General features: G+C 55.8%; 1 protein-coding gene across 2 annotated transcripts in view; it reads left to right on the top strand.

Moving 5' to 3' along the window:
- The first annotated feature begins 4,832 nt into the window (after positions 1-4,832).
- Positions 4,833-18,836, top strand: part of LOC150011653 (rap guanine nucleotide exchange factor 3) — a 48,928-nt gene continuing 34,924 nt past the window's right edge. Inside the window, exons 1-16 of one of the 2 annotated variants that reach the window (XM_090273057.1) lie at positions 4,833-4,943; positions 5,844-6,056; positions 11,970-12,023; positions 12,112-12,218; positions 12,427-12,548; positions 12,683-12,851; positions 13,492-13,576; positions 13,921-13,981; positions 14,094-14,170; positions 14,365-14,511; positions 15,026-15,138; positions 15,398-15,486; positions 15,767-15,845; positions 16,022-16,172; positions 16,256-16,338; positions 17,150-17,189. In XM_090273057.1, coding sequence (XP_090129183.1) covers positions 5,964-6,056; positions 11,970-12,023; positions 12,112-12,218; positions 12,427-12,548; positions 12,683-12,851; positions 13,492-13,576; positions 13,921-13,981; positions 14,094-14,170; positions 14,365-14,511; positions 15,026-15,138; positions 15,398-15,486; positions 15,767-15,845; positions 16,022-16,172; positions 16,256-16,338; positions 17,150-17,189 — 1,470 coding nt within the window. In that variant the 5' untranslated portion in view covers positions 4,833-4,943; positions 5,844-5,963. Of the gene's footprint in view, positions 4,944-5,843; positions 6,057-11,969; positions 12,024-12,111; positions 12,219-12,426; positions 12,549-12,682; positions 12,852-13,491; positions 13,577-13,920; positions 13,982-14,093; positions 14,171-14,364; positions 14,512-15,025; positions 15,139-15,397; positions 15,487-15,766; positions 15,846-16,021; positions 16,173-16,255; positions 16,339-17,149; positions 17,190-18,836 lie in introns of those variants that run through there. The other variant, XM_090273058.1, reaches the window with a different exon arrangement.

Here is an 18,836-nt window from a genome sequence, read left to right as displayed (position 1 = left end):
GTGGGAAGAGTTTGAATCCTGAGCAAAGGCTGCCCAGAATAGGTTGGAAGATGGAAGTGTTTGAGACTCAGGTGTGGAAAGGTTGGGATGGGAAGGGAAGGGGGGAGGAAGGAGGGAGAGGAAGTAGTGTGGGTGGTGGCTGGGGAGGGGTACAGTTGGGGGAAGGCTAGGGCAGACCAGAAGCTGTGACACACGGGCACAGGAGTGAGGAAAAAGGACACTCCGAGCCTAAGGAAAAGTGGCTGCAACCAGGCTGGAGCCACCATTTTAGAACAGTGATCACTCAAGGTCAGAAGCAGTGTCTCCTGGATATTTGGAACGAACACACACATGCACGCACGCATGCACGCACCTTGAAAAGCAGCAGCTGGTGGGAGATTTCAGCTACTAATTTATGCACGTTCATGTAACACCAAATTTCCCTGTCACTTTCAGCACAGCTCCATACCTGCCACCTCCTTCTCTGCTGTTCTCCCGCCTCTCCCTACCCTATGGCCACCCCGTCACCACCACCGTCCTGTAATCATTGTTTCCTTGCCGCTCTTACACATGGATTGTTTGAGCACTAGCCAGACGAATGTGCCTCCAGGAAAGTGTAGGGTCCCTGCTCTTGCCTTGGCCGTCTCCCTACTGGTCCTCAGCCCTGTCTAGCCCTCAGCAACCCCTTCTAGCTTGCTTACCTCCCCTATCTGGAGAAGGCAGGAGCCTATCTCTCCTCTGCTTCCCTGCTCCACCACTTGTCATAAGTGGTTTCTGAGCGACTGGCTGTGACCTGCTAGTCCTAGGAAGGTTTGGCTCAGTGCCCATCAGCGTTCCAGCTCCCTCTCTCTGCCCCCCACCCCAGGAATGGGGTAGGAGAACTGAACTGGAACCACTCTTGGGAAAAGGAGCCTGGGCAAGCAACATGGGACATGAAACTTTAAGAGCCAAAAGGTAGAGCCCCCGTGATGGTACCTGTCTTCTCTTCTCAGTCCCTCTTCCTGTTGACCAACCATGGCCAAGTAGAGTCCCAAGGATGCTGAAGAAGGCTTCAGTGGCCAAGGTACCAGGCAGAGCCCTTACATCCCCTGGTCTCCAAGCTGGCCCTTTCTGCAGGAAGCCTGGCCCACTGGAGGCCTGTTAGTTAAACTTCCTCCAACCTCCTACTCCCCATTCCACCAATCAACTTCAAATGACATAGCTGTGTCTGTGAGCAAAGTCTGCAGCAACAGGACAAAAGGAGAAAAGAGCAGGAGACAAAGAAGCAGCAAGTGGGGAGGGAGATCGGATAAAATGCCATGAGAATGAACTGAGAAACCACCTCCCATCCCTCCCACCCTGCCTGGGTGTAGGCCCTCAGCGGGCACCAGCTGGCTTTCCACAGTTCCCATTCATTTCATTTCCACCCATAATCATTAAGCACCCGATTTATGCCAGACACTGTGCTGGGTAGGGAGGCCCAACCAGATTTTTGTGTTAGAGAGATGAAAGAAAATTTCACCAGACTCTGTGGTGCAGGAGCCCAGTATCTGCTCAGTTAGATCTTTCGTGTACAGCAGAGTTCCTGGCACCTGCACTAAATGTTGTGGACTGAATTGAAGATTCCTGTGGCATCATGCAGGCAGAACGAGGAAGGCAAGGTTGAATGTGACTCTGCAGACCACCTGAGTCAGGCTCTGCTCTATTCAATGTGTGACGTTGGGCAAGTTACTTACACCTCTCTGAGCCTTGGTATCCTCATTTGCAAATGGGGATTGTTCTGAGGATTAAAAGATGATATCTATACAATGGCAAACATAGTGCCCAGCACTTGGTAAGTGCTGAAGAGGCCATCACTGGGCTAGAGCAAGTGGAATGGGGATGGGCATAATGGACAGCTGCAACGGGTTATTTGTTGGTTGAGTCAATCAGACTTGGTGACTGATTGGATGAGGGAGAAGGAGAGTGAGGTTCCTTGCTTAGGTAGTGATGAGGCTCCTAGAGTAGGGAGCTGAGAGGGGCAGGGCAGGGCAGGAGGAGGGGCAGGTGGGTGGGGAGTTTTAGACCCACCTAGTGAGAGGGACCTGTGAAAACCCAGGAAGCTGTGGGCTCTCCAAGTATAGAGCTCAGCAAAGAGGCCTGGGTGGAAGGAATACAGCCCTCAATCAAAGCCAGGGGCTGAAAAGCCCTCCTTACCCATTCACCCTCCTTGGCTGTTCCTTGGGAGCCTCCGTAGTCCCCTGCCACCTGCCTGAAGGGAATGGGGCACACTGCTTGTTGTGTGGGTAGATGGCATCAAGAGGCCTTGCTCTTCAGCTCCCGTCATCTGCCTGTCCCTTCCCGACTCTGCAGCCTGTGTACACCCAGGCGTGGGGGAACTGATTCTGGATGTGGGCTTTTCCCCCTTGAAGGGATCTGTCAGTATACTTGAGAGGCAGGATTGCAGAGTGGTAAAGCAAACAGACTCTGACTGCTTGGGTAGAATCACGTCTTCTTAGTCATGGGACCTTGGGAACATCATTTGACCTTTTCATGTCTCAGTTTCCTCATCTGTAAAGTGAGGTAATAATAATACCTATCTGATAATTGTTGTAATGACTAAATCAGTGAATGTACGTATGTAAAGTATCAAGGACAAGGTCTGGCGCATGCTAACTGTTATTATTATTATTTGTCTGTCTAGCACATCTAATGACAGCCAAAGCAGGGTGGAGGCTACATCGGGGCATGGCACAACTGTCCCCAAGATGACTCACCATCTAGTCTGGGATGTCTTCCTCAGACACACTAACCCTGCCCCCTCCAGGCCTCAGCCTCAATCAAATATCCACTGAGCAGTTATTCCACCACCCAGCCCCCTCCTAGGAATCCTGAGCCATAAAACCTGGTTCATCATCCATCTTGGAGGGGACAGAGGGCTTTTGCCTGCCAGTTATAAGAATGAGACAAGTGGAACGTCCAACACTGATGATCTCCCTTGGCTACCAGTGAACAGGTGATCACCAGTCTTTCTTCTCAGTCTTCCAGGGAGGGGGGATGAGAAAGACTTGAAAAAAGAAAGGCAAAGGAAAGGTAGCATTGAGGGAGAACATAGAGGGGGGAAAGTGGGTTTGGGACACTTTCACTTTCACTGATTTGAATGACTCTCTTTAAATCCTTGCACCCCACCCCTCAAATCTCCCTTTTCTTAGCATCCTCTCTTAGACACATAGTCCAGATTAGAAGAATGAATAGGGTGTATACACAATATAGCATAGCACGGGGGTTAGGTAAAGCCAGGCAACTTGAGTTTAAGCCCCAGTTTCATTATTTACCAGCTGTGTGGCCTCGACAAGTTACTTAATACCTCTGAGCCTCAGTTTCCCCATCTGCAAAGTGGGAATAACAGTAGTACTGCTTCATAGGGTAGTGGCAGAGATTACCTGTGAAGCACCTGGAACTCTGCCAGGCACTTACAGGCTATTGGGACTGGCTGAGAGGTCTACGGAAGCAAATGTCCTGCCTCACTCCTCGGCTCCTTTTCCATCTGCCCAAAGTAGGGGCAGTATGAATAGTATACAGACTCCACTGGCAGTCTCTGGAAACTCCCCTGCAAGAATTTCTAGACCAGGTCACTGGCCACAGCAACCTGAAACTTCAAGTCACTCCACACCTCCACACCTGAGTCCCCCTAAACACTCTTCTCCAAGCACACCTGGGTCCCTAGCCTGTTATCCCTTCCTGCCCATACTATCCAAGCTGTTCTTCCTTCTTCCAGATTTCCAGGACTTGGATAGGTGGGCTTGGGGCCAGATTCATCCACAGGCCCCCCTCCTTCCCTGGAGGGGCACTTAAAACCCCACTATGGTTTCTCAAAGTATGCACACAGCAGAGCAGCTAGGATGTTTATTCAAAATACAGAGTTCCCATTTCATACTAATAGGACTAAATCTGAATTGGGGGACAGGACTTGCGTTTGATCAGCTCCTGGGAAGATTTTCTAATACACGTTAAAATTGGGATTCTAATCACACAACTAGCAGCCCCACCGCAGCCCTAAGGAAGCAGTCCTCGGTGGAAGGCCCGGCTCGGCGCCCCGGAGCCAGGGGAAGGACTGTTAGAGACGTGTTTTCCCCGGGTTCAGGCGGGCTCAGCAGCAAAGGGAACGCGCAGAGGTGGGGCCAAACGGGAGCGAGTCCTAGAAAGCCCCGGGCGGGGCAGGCGCCTCTTTCTAAAACCCTCAACTTGCTGAGCAATTACCTGGCGCTGCGGGAATCGCTGTCTCGGAGCCTCTGTCACCCGGGGAAGGGACAGGCAGTTGATGGAAGCAGGAGTGGGGCGAAGAGGACAGTGGTGGAAACTGAGGCCCAAGGAAGGGACACGCCTTGGTGCAGAGCCTGCTCAGGACTCAGCCGTCGCCGCCTAGGAGCGCGGTGGGGGGCGTGGCCCTCTAAAACCCCCTCTTTTCTTGACGCTCAGCCACAGCTTTATCCATTCCAGAGCGCATTCCTTCCTCTCCAGCCTCAACTTTCCCAACCGCGCCCGGTGTGTGCATGCAGGGCGGGGAGTGGGGGCATGTGGTGTGATTATGGGAGCGCAGCGGTGGGAGGCTGGGCAGCGGTATTCCCCACCGGAAAGCAGCCCAATCCCTCTCCTGGGCTGCTCCAGACCCTGAACCGAAACAGGAGGTTGGACGCCTGGGCGGCCGGGAAGCGCGGGAAGCGGCCCCAGCCCGGATTTCCCTCCCGGGTGGGGCCACAATGACTCACCCCCCTCCCCTTTCCCCGGTTTCCTTGTTTGCATTTCTCTTCCAGGCCACGTGGCGGCCGGTGCAGCCACTCACCGCCCCTACCCGGTCACCTGGGCCTAGCGGCCTCGGCACACACACCCTGGCTCGCTTCTGCCGCCTGGGTTTCTTGGGGCTCAGGCTCCTGCCCACTCTGCATACCCCAGAGTCCGGTCTCCACTCCAGCCCGTGTCCGCCCCGTCCTACGCCCTCCCAGACTGTAAGGCCGCAGAGCCTCCTCCCCACCCCCTAAGCCCGTCCGGGAGGGGAAGGGGGCGGGCAGCGCAGGGGGTGTGACAGCTCCCGCCCGGACCAGTGCCAGCTGCAGCCTCGCTTCAGTGCCCTGTGCCAGCTGGCTCTTTCGACTGGGACGGAGGCGGAGGTTCGGGGCTCCTGTCGTTGGGGGGGGGGTTCCCCCCCACGCCCGCAGCCCTCTACCCACCCAAGAGGAGCCTCTCCTCCCAGCCTTGCCTCTGGCTGCTCTGGCAGGCGGTCCAGCTAGGAATTGGCCCTGGTCACTGCGCCTGGGATTTAGAGCCCGCACCCCCTCCAGGATCCTCCTATCGGAGCTGGCCAGAGCCTTTTTTGCTAGAGCCTGGGGGTCTCCCCAGCCTTTTTGCTAGAGCCTGCACGGCTGGGCAAGCTTGAGAAGGAACATGAAGGTGGGTAAGGAGGGGCCAGGGGCAAGGAGGAGAGGAAGCTGACGCGATGGGGAGTTTGGGTGGGAGAGAGAGGGTTGAGGGTTGGTCAGGGGTGAGGGAGGAGGGGAAAAGAAGGCTTTGAGCTGAAGCTGCATTTCTGGGGGATCCAGTGAGTCTATAGCCTCAAACTAGGAGGTGGTGGCGATTCCTGCAGGGACTAGGGCAGCGGGGTGGGGTAGAAGTTCAAAGAAGACCGGGAAGGAGGGCCCGATATCCCGCCAGCGGGAGACCCCTAAGTGCGCCAGACCGGCAGGCCCCAGTGAAGGTCTTCCTGTCCCTCCCCCAGCTCCTGGCAGGGTTGCAGCACCTCCGCCTGATCAGTCCGGAGGATTCTAAGGAAGTGGTGCTGCCTGGGGGAGTTGCACGCTGGTCCAGCTGCCACAGTCCCATGGCTGTCTGCCGTCTTCCTCTCCTCACAGGTGGGCTGGCCAGGTGAGATCCGTTGGCAGGTGGGCCTGGCTGTGGAGGACAGCCCAGCTCTGCGAGCAGCACCGGTGGGAGGCCTCCCGGACGTGGTGCCTGAGGGGACACTGCTCAACATGGTGCTGAGGAGGATGCACCGGCCCAGAAGCTGCTCCTACCAGCTGCTTCTTGAGCACCAGCGTCCCAGCCGCATCCAGGGGCTTCGCTGGGTGAGTGCCTGTGGCCTGCCTAGGCCAGGGACCAGGGCTGGAGTGGGAGGGGGGCGGCCTGGATTGGGAGCAGAGGCATAGTGGCGGTGGCCCAGCTCGCTTTGGGGGTGTAGGGAGCGCTGCCAGATGGACAGTGGGTCAGGCTGCTTAGCTTAGCCGCGGTCTGCGTGGGCCGCTCACACAGCTGCATCAAGTGTGTCTGTGTGTGGGAGGCCTAAGTGCCCCCATTTAGGCATGAGGGGAAGAAGCAGGGACTTGTCATTTATCCCTCACCTCTGTGTGCCTTGGGTTAGGTGCTTGTGTGTTCTGTAGGTGGGTGTAGGAGACACGTGTGAAATACTGGGGACCAGGTCCGGGGTGAGGGAAGCTTGGTTACTATTGTCCACATATCACCGTGGCAACATTCTCTCTCAGTGAGTGACTGAACTGCACCAATTCTGCTTTTTGATTTTGGGGTGAGCTGGTCATGTGAACACTTCTTGGTGTCTGGCTTTGCAGGGCTCAGGGAAGGATTCGGAGAAATTTAGAGGATCTGAGATGACCGGAGCTCCCCTTGCCAGTGAAGAGCAGCTCTGGAGCTGCAAGGGTGAAGGAAAGAGAGCAGAAGGGGGTCATGGGGGTGGGGGTGGGGGCAGGATAATGGTTGCAGGATTCCAATCAGCAGAGCAGTTCTCCCCAGCCACCCAGACTTAATAGAGTGACTTCACCTGAGATTTAGTATGTATCTTGTGTACCCACCTGTGTGTGTGGGGGCACTGGGAGGGCACTTGGGTAAAGGGGTGGTGAAATGGAGGGAAAGCAGGAACAGGTGACAGACTTGGGAGAGCTTATCTGCTGTGGGCAAGTCCCCCTGGGTAGAATGACCACTACCTTCTGCCTCCTTCCTCCTGCCTCTCTCAGCCACCATTTATAGTTACCCAAGCAGGAGGCTAAGCTGAGGAAACAGAGGCCCTCCAATATGACGGGTCATCCTGGCAATTAGAACTGAGAGGAGAATCTAGGAGGCAGTCCCCCAAACCCTCCCTCCTGATATCTTCCTGCTAAGGGGCCTCTTGGGCCTGGGTCCTGCTCATGATGGGGCTCTGGAGAGGGCACAGGAGCTGGTCACTTCTAGGCGCTACCCCCCCCCCCCCCCCCCGCCCCTTCCAGGTCAGGGTCACTGGCAGTAGCTGCTGCTTGGAGCCAATGGACTGGAACACTCCCTCCCTCTTTCCCTCTCAGGCTATAATTATTTGTGCATTTCCTGTCCCCTTCCCAGCTTGTAGAGGCAAGGTAGGGAGTGGAGGAAAGGTCAGGTGCTAGGACAATGAGGTCACTGAGGATCCCCGGGGACCCAAAGTCTGGGAGGGGGTAGAGGAGGGCCGCCAGGCTGTCTCCTGACTCTTCCAACCCTTGGTGTGCTTGGGAAGGCCGGAAGGGTGGGGGTGAGGGTTGCTGGAGTACAAATGGGGTCAAAGGCACAGAAACAAGGCCTCTTCCCTGCCAGGTAGGGGGGCAAGTGGGGATTGGTGATTAGAGGGAACTTAGATATTATGGGCTGGGACAGGGGCCACACCCTCTACTGATGACCAGCTCTGGGGAATGGGGGTGGGGTAGTTACAGCCCATTGTGTCTGAGTTTGAGACTCTGTGTATCTGTAAAGCTGTGCTTCTCATCTCTGGATGATGCCTTTGACCCATGAAGAGCTTACATGAGGGACCATGCCAGGCAGGGAGCGTGCACACGCAGGGTAAGAGGTGGACATTGTGAGGGGGGTAGAGCCCACGGTCCCAGGAGGACATTGCTGGGAGTTATGCAGCCCATGCCTAACCTTGGAGAACACCAAGGGGGAACCCATCAACTTCCTGAGGCCTAAAGAGAGCACTTTCTGTTCCTCCTAGACCAGGACAAGAGAAAATAAAAGCAGGTTACAGCAGGAGGGCCTGAGGTTAGATACAGAAAGGACTTACCAACTCTGACAAAGGTGACACTGGAATGGAATAGAAGAACATCTCCTTTGGCAAACATGAAGGGGAGAGGAGGTTGTCTGGTGTCTGGGAACCAGTGGAGGGATCAATCTGTTTAGAGGCAGGGGCAAGATCTGGATGACCTCTGGTGGGTCCCATGAGCTCAGAGAAACCAGGGGATGCTTCTCTTTCAGTGATTGTTTTGGGGGTGGTATTACTGTGCTTTAACTCAGAAAATATGCTTTCATCCACCCTGTCCAAATAATGATTGTAGCTGATAGTTATCCAGCGTTATGTCCCAGCCATCTAGGACATAAGACATTTATTGTATCAAGTACTCTCACAACAGCCGTGTGAGACAGGTGCTAATGTCATCATCTCATTTTAGAGATGAGAAAACAGAGGCACAGAGAGGCTAAGTGACAGGTCCAGAGTTACACAGCTGTAAGGGACAAAGCTGGACTTTAGTCCTGGGTAACTTGGCTGCAGAGTCCAAGCTCATGGTGTACTTTTTCTTGCTGCAGATGGTAACACTGACAACCTAAAGCATCGCCCCACTGCATGCATCCTTTCCCTGTCCCACCATGCACAGCCCTGGCCTGAGACCCTAGCCATGGCCTAATGGAACTGGTCAGACAGGTCCCTATGTGACTGTCTGGCTCTGACACTCAGCAACAGGGAGGTGGGGGGGGGGGGTCAGCCCACGGCGCTGGTGCTGCGGGAGCTAGCTAGTGACTCCTCTTCCACCCTGAGTCGTTCCTATGAAGGCAGGAGAGGACGCGGTGGGTGAGGACCTTCACCCTGACCCATACCTGCCACTTCTTTCCCATGGAGAACCCCTAAGCTGATGCTCAAGGTCATCAGGTCAGGGACAGGGTCAGCTGAGGTACATGTCTCACAGTGTCCAGGTCATAGGTGCCCATCATGAAATGAAGATTAATCAAGTTACTTAACACTTACTAAGTAGTTACTAAAAGCCAGACTCTGCTCCAGGTGCTTTCTATTACTAACTCATTGGATCCTCATAATAACTATGGGATAGGTGCTTTTATCACCAACCCCATTGTACAGGTGAGGAAACTGAAGCACAGTGAGGTTCATAAGCAGCCCAAGGTCACACAATCAGCTGGTGCTGGGAGAAGCAGGATTTACAGCCAGGCCTCTAGCTCCAGAGCCCACACTTGACCACTGCCCCTGAATAGGACCCCCACCCCGACATGGTAGGGGCCCAGTTGAACTTTGTCTTACCCAGTGTTCTCCAAGCTCACTTGCCCATGGAACATCCCTGAGGGTGGAATACTTCTACTATCTCAACTTCCATGGCACAGTGGGAAGAACGTGGGGTAGCTGCCATGGCGATAGCAGGGCATAGTGGCTAAGGATGTGGGCTTTGGGATTAGATAGGCACTGTGTGAATCCTGGCACTCACGGGACCTGCTCTCGGCAGGTTATGTAACCTCTGAGCCTTCTTCTCTCCCATGTGAAAGGGGAGAAACACCTACTTTCAGGGTCAGCCTTGGTAGCAGTTATTGAGTAGGATCTTTCATTTCTAAGCCGTGTGTAAGTTACTTCATCTCTCTGGGTACCTGCTTTCCTTGGCAAAATGAAAGGGCTGCCTTCAGGTCCCCTACTCAGCTGTGCAGGTCAGAGCCCCCAGCCTCTGACCCTCATGCCCATCCCCTGGGGCAGGGCAGGTAATGGCTTAAGCAAGGCCTGTGGGTCTGGGATCTGAGTGGTGACCAGCCTGGCCACATGACCTGGCACCTCCCCTCCTGATGTGCCCTCAGGGTCAGAATAAAACCAGGAAGGGAGTGTGTGCTGGAGCCTGGGTCGTGGGCACCAAAGGGAGTTGGGGCAGGGACTGGAGCCACCTGGGCATTTTGACATGAACAACAACAAGTCATTAGCACTCAGCACTGTTTGTTCCAACTCTAGGGGCTGGCTGGGTAGCATTCCTGCTCCTCCTCCTTCCCTGGCTCCTCCTCCTCCTCCTCCTCCTCCTCCTCATTTCCTGTTGCTAAGTCTCCAGGGCTCTGTGTCTGGCACCAGGCTGGGCCCCATGACCCAGGCAGGGATACCCCTGGGACACCTAGTGACTTCCGTCCAGCGCTGGACCAGGCGCCTACACATGCCAGACCTCGGGTGTCTGCCTGGCACAGGGTGGAAGATGCCAGAGCCAGGGAAGGGGGTTCTGGCCCCAGGCCTGGTTGGACCCAGCTCCCCAGCCAGGCATTTTCAGGGACCTGAGTGCAGATGGGAAAGCAAGAGAGTGCTGGTGAGGAGAAGGGGGCAGGTGTGGTGGGTGGAGTGAGACCAAGAATGTGAGCACTTCTGGTAGGAGCTGGAGTTTATCCATGGCTGTCTGGCTGTCTCAAGTATGTTTGACTGAGTTACCTAGTCCTTCACCTCAAGAGTTTTGTTTCTTCATAAATCAAAGAAGACAAGTAATACCTGCCTTGCCTAGTTCCCATCTGATGCTATTTAATATAGGATCCGAAGGAATCACAGAGGTGATCATGCTTGGTGAAGTGCTCTGCCTTTGGGAGGGCTTTTACAGGGTAACGTATTCTGTCCAGAGATGTCCACAAATTTCAGTTCTCTGGTGGCAGAAAAAAAAAAAGGGTGGAAAGAGATTCTCATGACTGACATCCCAGGACACATAGGCTGGGTGGCATGATTAACGCAAAGGCAGGGAACCTTATTAACCAATGTTTCTACATATATCTGGTCTTCCGCAGCCAGTACCGTGTGCTTCCAAGCCCTCATCACTCTTACAGGGTTATGGACTAGCAGGAGCATCTCAGGGAAGAAAAGGGCTTTTGAGCAGGCAGCCGCCCTTTGCTTCACACATGAGTGATAATAGCTAACATGTACATACAACTATATGTACATTGAACACTCAGTGTATATATTAACTCACGTAATCCTTCTAAAAGCCTAAGTGGGTATTAGGAATGTTGTATAGATTTTATAGACAAGGAGACTGAGACAGGGAGAGGTTAAGTCATATTCAGAGTTACACTGCTGGTAAATGGAGGAGCAGGGATTTGAATCCAGGAGTGTGGCTCCAAGGTTTGTGTCACCTAACAGGCTGCACCAAGGCCCACACAGGGCAGGGGGTTTGCTCATGGTCCTGTGGTGGGGGACAGACCCTGGCTCTAGGATCAGGCCTTGGAACCCTCTCCCAGGAGCAAGTGCTCCAGGCCTCGCAAGCCACTCACTTCTTGACCTCTCAGGTCCCTGTACTCTTCCAGGTGTGGTATACCTGGGAGCCTGGGCACACCTGGGCCCTGAGTAAGCAGAACTGGAATCTTGGGGTGCTCATTTGTGGGGAAGAAGTGCTGGGGGCAGAGGAGCAGTGTGGGGAAGAGGTGATGCTGGGCACATGGGGCTCTCAGTGAGTATTTTACAATTGTCGCTCTTAGCTCAGGGGTGCCTGAAATCAGGGATGGTACTGAGTCCTATACACACATACCTCTTTACTGAAAGGAACCACTTCCAAATCTCTGCCATCACTACTCTGCGCGTTGGGGTCATTATTAGGTAGAACAAGGGTCACTTGACTACAAGCCCTGGGATACCTCAACAGTGGGTCTGATGACCCTGACCAACACTAAGTGACTAACCGGAGGGGAGCGTCTACAGTGTGGATGTGCTGGACAAAGGGCTGATTCACGTCCCGGGGAGATTTTATCTCGTTCCTTAGAATGGTGCACAATTTAAAACTTATGAATTGTTTATTTCTGGAATTTTCCATCTAGACCACAGTTGAGTGTGGGTGACTGAAACCTCGGAAAGCAAAACCACAGATAAGGGGGAGACTGCTGTATTTATTGAATTAGTAGCTAGATGGGTGCGTTTGGAGTTGAGGACTGGGCAAGGGGTGGGGAGATGGGAGAGGGCTGGGGTCCAGGAGCTGGACTTGAAGGCCTGGCCCTGACATGCAGACTCTTCCCATTGCCCTCAGACGCCACTCACCAACAGCGAGGAGTCCCTGGATTTCAGTGTGAGCCTGGAGCAGGTACAAGCCTGAGGGTAGCGCTGGGACAGGGCAGCATGGCCAGGAGATCAGGGCCTGAGCCAGATGTTCTGCCCCTCCCCCTCCCCAGGCGTCCATGGAGCGGGTGCTCAGAGCTGGGAAGCAGCTGCATCGACACCTCCTGGCCACCTACCCGAACCTCATCCGAGACCGCAAGTACCACCTTAGGCTCTATCGGTGAGTGGAGGCTTTGCTCACCTCTTTGCCCACCTGCTCTGTTCTCTCCTCCTTTCATTCCATTCCAGGCATCTGGGCCTGGCCCTGCTTCCAGCAGCACTGCGGCTGAGCCTAGGAAGATGACGTTTGGATGGAGAAATTCCCCCTCTCCTGTCCTGCCATTTGACTCTCCTTCCTTGTCCCTGTCTGTTCCCTTCAACTCTTACAGGCAATGCTGCTCAGGTCGGGAGCTGGTGGATGGGATCTTGGCCCTGGGGCTTGGGGTCCATTCACGGAGCCAGGCCGTGGGAATCTGCCAGGTCCTGCTCGATGAAGGTGCCCTTTGCCATGGTGAGCCTGAGCCCGGGGCTGGGCTGTCCTGGGGAGCAGGTGTCTGCGGGTAAAAAACGGTGGGCATTGCAGTGGGGCCTCACACCACACAGCCTCAATCTCCTCTCCTCTCGCATGCCTGGGCCTCTTCCCAGTGAAACACGACTGGACCTTCCAGGACCGAGATACCCAATTCTACCGTTTCCCGGGGCTGGAGCCGGAGCCTGCAGGGGCCCACGAGCTGGAGGAGGAGTTGGTTGAGGCCATGGCCCTGCTGTCCCAGCGGGGGCCCGATGCCCTGCTCACAGTGGCACTTCGAAAGCCGTGAGTCGGCACTCTGCATCCTGTACTCTGTACCCGTGGCCCCCGGCCCCATGTGGCTCCCAGACCCCATGGTTTCTCAGTTTCTTCTCCAAGGGGATCCCTGACTTCTCCCTGAGAAACAGGACCCTGGCTGGAGCAGAGGCCCGAGCTCTGATCTGCATTCTGCCACAGAGTTGCTATGTGGTCTGAGTCCTCCTTTCCCCATGAACCTATTTCTTCCTCTGTAACTGAGAATATGGGGCTCATGGCCCCTGAAGTCCCTGCCCCTTCCGAGGGGCAACAGTGGCTGAGAGAGGGTGGCCTTTGGAGTCCTCAGGTCTGGGTTCACATTCCAGTTCTGTTGGCTATTAGTTGGGTGGCCTTGGGCCTTTCTGTGCCAGCTTCCTTTTCTCTCAAAGGAGAGTAAGTACCCACGTCATGGGGCTATCGGGAGGGCGACTGAAATGATACAGGTGAAGCACTCAGTCCCATGTCTGGCATATGGTGTGCACCTGGGAATGGCTGGCCCGTTAGTGATAACAATCCTTGCGGAGGCACTGGCTGGCCTCAGGCCTATCCTTGGTGGGTGAGTGGTCCCCACCCCTGGCCTTGGACCCAGAGTTCGCCCTTTGCTTCCGGCCCTCCCTTGCCTTGCCTGCAGCCCCGGCCAGCGCACAGACGAGGAGCTGGAGCTCATCTTTGAGGAGCTGTTGCACATCAAGGCTGTGGCCCACCTCTCCAACTCGGTCAGTCCGCAGGCCCCACCTCGCCCTTTCCCTGGGAGCCTCCTCTCCTTCTGACCACCCCAAGGAAGTGCCAGCTGCTGGGCCAGAAGATACTTTCCTCCCCTTCTGCCTGTGGCTTGGAAATTTCCATCTAATTCCTGCTCCCAGCATCCTTGTCTGAAAATCCTTCTGCCTCTCTTAGCCCACTGCCTCCCTTTGCACTGTCTCCTGCCAAATCCCAGGCCCACTGACCTGGCTCCGTCTCTGCCCCCGAGCACTCATGTCTTTGGACCTTACCTCCTCACCTCTAACTGGGCCCTCTGCCCCTGGACTTGCCCACTGACCCTCCCCTCCCTGCCCCACAGGTGAAGCGGGAGTTAGCGGCCGTCCTACTCTTCGAACCACACAGCAGGGCGGGGACAGTGTGTAAGTCAGACAGTTGATGGGAAACTGGGCACCAGGGACCTGGGCATGGGTAGAGGCCACAGAGAAGAAATGGTGGGTGCTAGGGGGCGTGTCTGATCTGTGCTCCTCTCAGTGTTCAGCCAGGGGGACAAGGGCACCTCGTGGTACATTATCTGGAAGGGATCTGTCAATGTGGTGACCCATGGCAAGGTGAGTCCTCCCTTCTCCCCCAGCGCCCTGGGTTATAACTGCTCCCTGGCCCGTGTCCTCATGGGCAGTGCCTTTGGTGGTCCCAAGGCTGCTGATCTCCCAGGTCTTCTGCCTCAGTGCTTCTCCCTGGCATGCGTCTCTTCCATGGGGGCTGGGGGTCGGGCGGTTGGGCTGTGACTAAGACCTGGCTACAGGGACTGGTGACCACACTGCACGAGGGAGATGACTTTGGACAGCTGGCTCTGGTGAATGATGCACCCCGGGCAGCTACCATCATCCTGCGAGAAGACAACTGTCATTTTCTCCGAGTAGACAAGCAGGACTTCAACCGTATCATCAAGGTGCCATTACTGGGGGTGGGGAGGGCAGGGGACATGGCAAGGACAGTTTTCTGGAGCAGTGTGGGGCAAGAGGAAGGACCAGAGAGAGCCTGAGATGGGGAGGGAGAGGGAGGAGATGGAGAAGCTCAGAGACGATAGCCGGAGGTGGGAGCCCAGCCCTGGGTGTGTGAGCAGCTCCCCAGCAGGCTGCTGAGGTTCAGTGAGCCCTGTGAACTCCAGCTCTGTCTGGGAGACCATGGGGTAGTGGGGCTACAGAGGCAGGGGACAGGGTGCAAGAGGGGCAGTGTAATGGAGGTTTGGAACCACAGAGGGATAAAGCAGAGGAGGGGCTCAGGCTGTGTATGAGCAGGGATGGGAGTGAGGAGCAGATCCAAGCTGTAGGAGTTGAACAGGATGGGAGAAGGCCTGAGGGTCTTTGTGGGGCTCAGGGTCTGGAATGGGGGAGTGGAGGGAGAGGTCTTAGAAATGGGGAAAGGGATCATGGTGTGTGGTGAACACTGTTCTTTTTCTCCAGGATGTGGAAGCAAAGACTATGAGGCTGGAAGAACATGGCAAAGTGGTGTTGGTGCTGGAGAGAACCTCTCAGGCTGCTGGCTCTTCTTGCCCCCCAACCCCAGGCAGGAACCGGTAACACACCCACCAAGCTCCCTCTCCACCTTCTCTCCTTCCTTTTCTCTTCTTCTGTGTCATACCCTTGCCCACTGGCCTCCTGGGGGTGGAGAGACACCCAGGGACTAAGATGTACGTCCTGCATCCACCACCCCTCCACCCCCAGTTGGGGCATGGCCGGCAGATGGGGACGAGTGATATGACTGATGCTGACGTCTGCCCTGGTCGTGGTTGGGGGAGTGGAGGCACAGGGGCTTGGATTGACCATTTCTTCTAGGTATACGGTGATGTCTGGCACCCCGGAGAAGATCCTTGAACTGCTGTTGGAGGCCATGAGGCCTGATTCCAGTGCTCATGACCCAACAGGTAAGGGCAGGACACACCTGCCTGCTTTCTGACTCATCAGGTGGTCAGCCCAGCCTGGGAGACAGCCAGGCACCTGCATCTGATCTCAATGGGTGCTGGATTGGTCCATGGGGCCAGTCGGCAGGAAGTCCTCCTTCCTGAGCTATTGGCTTACGTGCAGAGTACAGTCACGGGGGCTGGGCATTGGTGGTACCTTGACCATGTGGGATTGGGGGATGGACACTCCAGCTGTGCTTGACCCCACCTCCCACCTATCTCCCCATTCCTGCCCGCCCTACAGAGACATTCCTCAGTGACTTCCTCCTGACTCACAAAGTCTTCATGCCCAGCACCCAGTTCTGCGCTGCCCTCCTGCACCAATATCCTTCTGGCCCCAGGGTGACTAGGATGCTGTGTGGAGTAGGCATGGCTGTGCCAAAACCTCCAAAGTACCAGCCTCATGCCAGACCCAGCTTGTCAGCATCCTGCCCCTCCTTTGCCTGAGTTGTGGTGACTGGCTCAGTGGGATGTTGTGGTTTCCTTGACTGGTGCCCACCTTTCACGTGGAGCCCGCGGGCGGCAGTGAGCAGGAGTGCAACACCTACATCTGCAACAAGAGACAGCAGATCCTGCGGCTGGTCAGCCAGTGGGTGGCCCTGTATGGCCCCATGCTCCACTCTGACCCTGTGGCCAGCAGCTTTCTCCAGGTACCTGGGAGGGAGGCGGGGCTGGACAGGGTTGCCAGGACGGATGCAGCTACAGGGTCTCAGTGAATCTTGGCTCCTCCCAGAAACTCTCAGACCTGGTGAGCAGTGATGCCCGGCTCAGCAACCTGCTTCGGGAGCCGTGGCTGGAGAGGCGGCGACACCACAGGTGATGCACGACAGGCAGCGCCCCTAAACTGAGAGCCCCAACTCTGGGCTCTAACATGTGGCTGTAAATACAGGCTGCACCACTTAGAGCTGTGCTGCCCTGAGCACACTACCCACATGCCCCTCAGGGCTTCGGGCTCTTGTTTAGGGTCTGGGTGAGCACCTGCCCCCATGGCGTGGACAAAATGAGTTGTGGCCCCTGCAGAGCGCAGAGCGGTGCCTTGCGCACGATGCCCACTGTGCGAGGGTTGCCTACGGCTGCTCATTTGTCTAGTCCTGATTGTTTCAGTGAGTTGTTCCCACCAGTCCCCTTGCTGTTCACCTTGGCGTCACGCGCTCCGCCACTCACACGTCACACAGTCATTTGTGTGGCGCTCGCCTATCCCAAATGCACCTGCTGTTCTCACTTCCTCTGGTTGGCACCTGTTTCTTACCAAGCATCAGCAGCGCCAGTTCCTGCTGGCCCCACCCAGTAAATATCCTAGAGTTTAGCTTCCCCTTCCCAGACATTCCCATTGGAGACGGCTTACCTGAACTAGCCCTGAGCCATCTGACATCTGGTTCCACTTCCTTCTTGAATTCGTTTTCCCTCCCCTGCTGGCCTGGGAAAATCACAGGATCTGGGGCCTCAGTTCCAGCTCCAGGGTTACCCCTCTCTAGGTGATGTTCTCCAAGTCTGTGGAACTCTGAGCCTCGGGTGAGGGCGGATGGGATCCAGAGCCCCGGGCACCTCCCTGCTCCTGACCCTGTGGTGCCCTTCCCGCAGGGGTCACTGGCTTCCAGTCTCACCTCCCTTCTCCCTTGCTCCACAGGTTGGAAAATGGCTTCGGGAGTGCCTCTCCTCAGATACAGGTGTCTACTCTGCGTCAACCCCAGCTTCTTCCTTTTGTTCCTCCGGGGACTGTGCGGTCCCTCCTTCACCCCCCACCTCAGGGGCTCTGCGTGGAGGGTTCCCCACACACAGACACACCCTCGGGTCTGGGATTGGTGATTGCATGGGCTTCATGTGGTGCTGTGGCCAGGTCTTATGGGGACACAGAGGTCTGAGGTCACCCCTTTACCCCATCCTCACCCATAAAGACAGTTAGCAGTTCTTGCCTGGGAGATGAGATGTGGTGCCTGAAGGCAGCCTTTGAGGCCCAGCAGCTCCTGGTGGCTGTGCTGGGGGCCCAGGGGGAATGAAGGGGGACAGAATACTGACTGGAGCTGAGATTTGGTTGAGGAATGGTGGGAGAAAGGACTGGAAAGGTAGGTTGGGGCTGATTGTGGGGAGTGCCGAATTGGGAATAAAATCCAAAGGCCTCACCTGGGCTTCCCAGTGTCCCCATCCCCAGCTGCCTCTCCCATCTCACCCCGTCACCCCTCTACGCTGCCGGAGATGCTCATGGGCTCCTTTTCTTCTGTGGGTGAGGCTTGTTCCCACCTTAGGGCCTGGACATTTCTTTCTCTGGCTCTTTGCCCACTTGGATCCTTCTTATTGTTCTGATCTCAGCCAACATGTTGGGAAGCCCCTTTCCATCTCTGGTCAGAACATCCCTCCGCTGGCCACTGTCCTCCAAGGTGTCTACTATGATTTCTGTAAAGTTTTATCACCGTGTGGAGTTGTCATATTTGTCTAGTTGCTTCTTGGGTGTTAGTATCTGTCGCATCCCCCTAGACTGCTGGCTTCACACTTGAGGGACCTTGACCTGTTTCCCCAGGGCTCAGCCACTCCCTGGCCTGTGACTGGCACTCAGGAACCAGTGTGGAAGGGCCTTTAGGGGCTGGGCACTCTGCTAGAAACCTGTGATGCAGTCGTGGGCTGGGAGAGCCGGCCCTGGCCTTAAGGGGCTTACAGTCAAGCAAGGGACAGAGCTGCAGAACAGTCTCATGATGTCTGAGGGCTAAGGCAGGGGTCTCTGAAAGCAGGGAAGGTATTGACTGACTCAGGGTCAGGTTCAGGGAGAGTGTCCCTGGGAAACAACTGCTGGAGCTGAGAGCTGCAAGGTGTGAGGGTGGAGGGAGGATTGCAGGCAGGTGTGAGGGAGAGCTCTGGAGGAGGCAGGGTCAGAGGGGGCAGAGGAGGCCAAGGAGGTGGGCAGGGCCCTGTGGGCCATGCTGAGGGGTTTGGTCCTTGTCCTCAGAGCAGTGTGAGTCATTCGAGGTATCTGTGCCAGAGATCGACAAGATTGGGTTTGTGTCTTGAACAGGTCAACTAAGGAGGCAGCACTTATCCAGCAGTCAGTGAGGGCCCTGAGCCGCGTTAGGAAGCTTCACCTGGCTGTGGTCCTGCAGATGGGAGGCGGCAGCAGGGAGGCCCCAGGGTGCAGGAGAATGGCTGGGCCATGGGAGTAGATAATGTGCAAGGAGATGTGGGCAGGTGGAACTGGAGGGTTGGCCTGGGCTAGGGAGGGGGGTGCAGGGAGACCGATTTCAAAGAAGAGTCCCAGGACATGGCGGCAAGCTGTGGGGAAGAGGGGGAGACAAGATCCTTGAGCCCAGAATGGCCAGGAGGAGTGG

This window comes from Furipterus horrens, unplaced genomic scaffold (assembly GCF_987537825.1).
Source record: "Furipterus horrens unplaced genomic scaffold, mFurHor1.1.pri manual_scaffold_4, whole genome shotgun sequence".
NCBI classification, from domain to species: Eukaryota; Metazoa; Chordata; class Mammalia; order Chiroptera; family Furipteridae; genus Furipterus; species Furipterus horrens.
The sequence above is the reverse complement of the archived record's forward strand: the minus strand, read 5'-3'. Positions and strand labels throughout refer to the sequence as shown.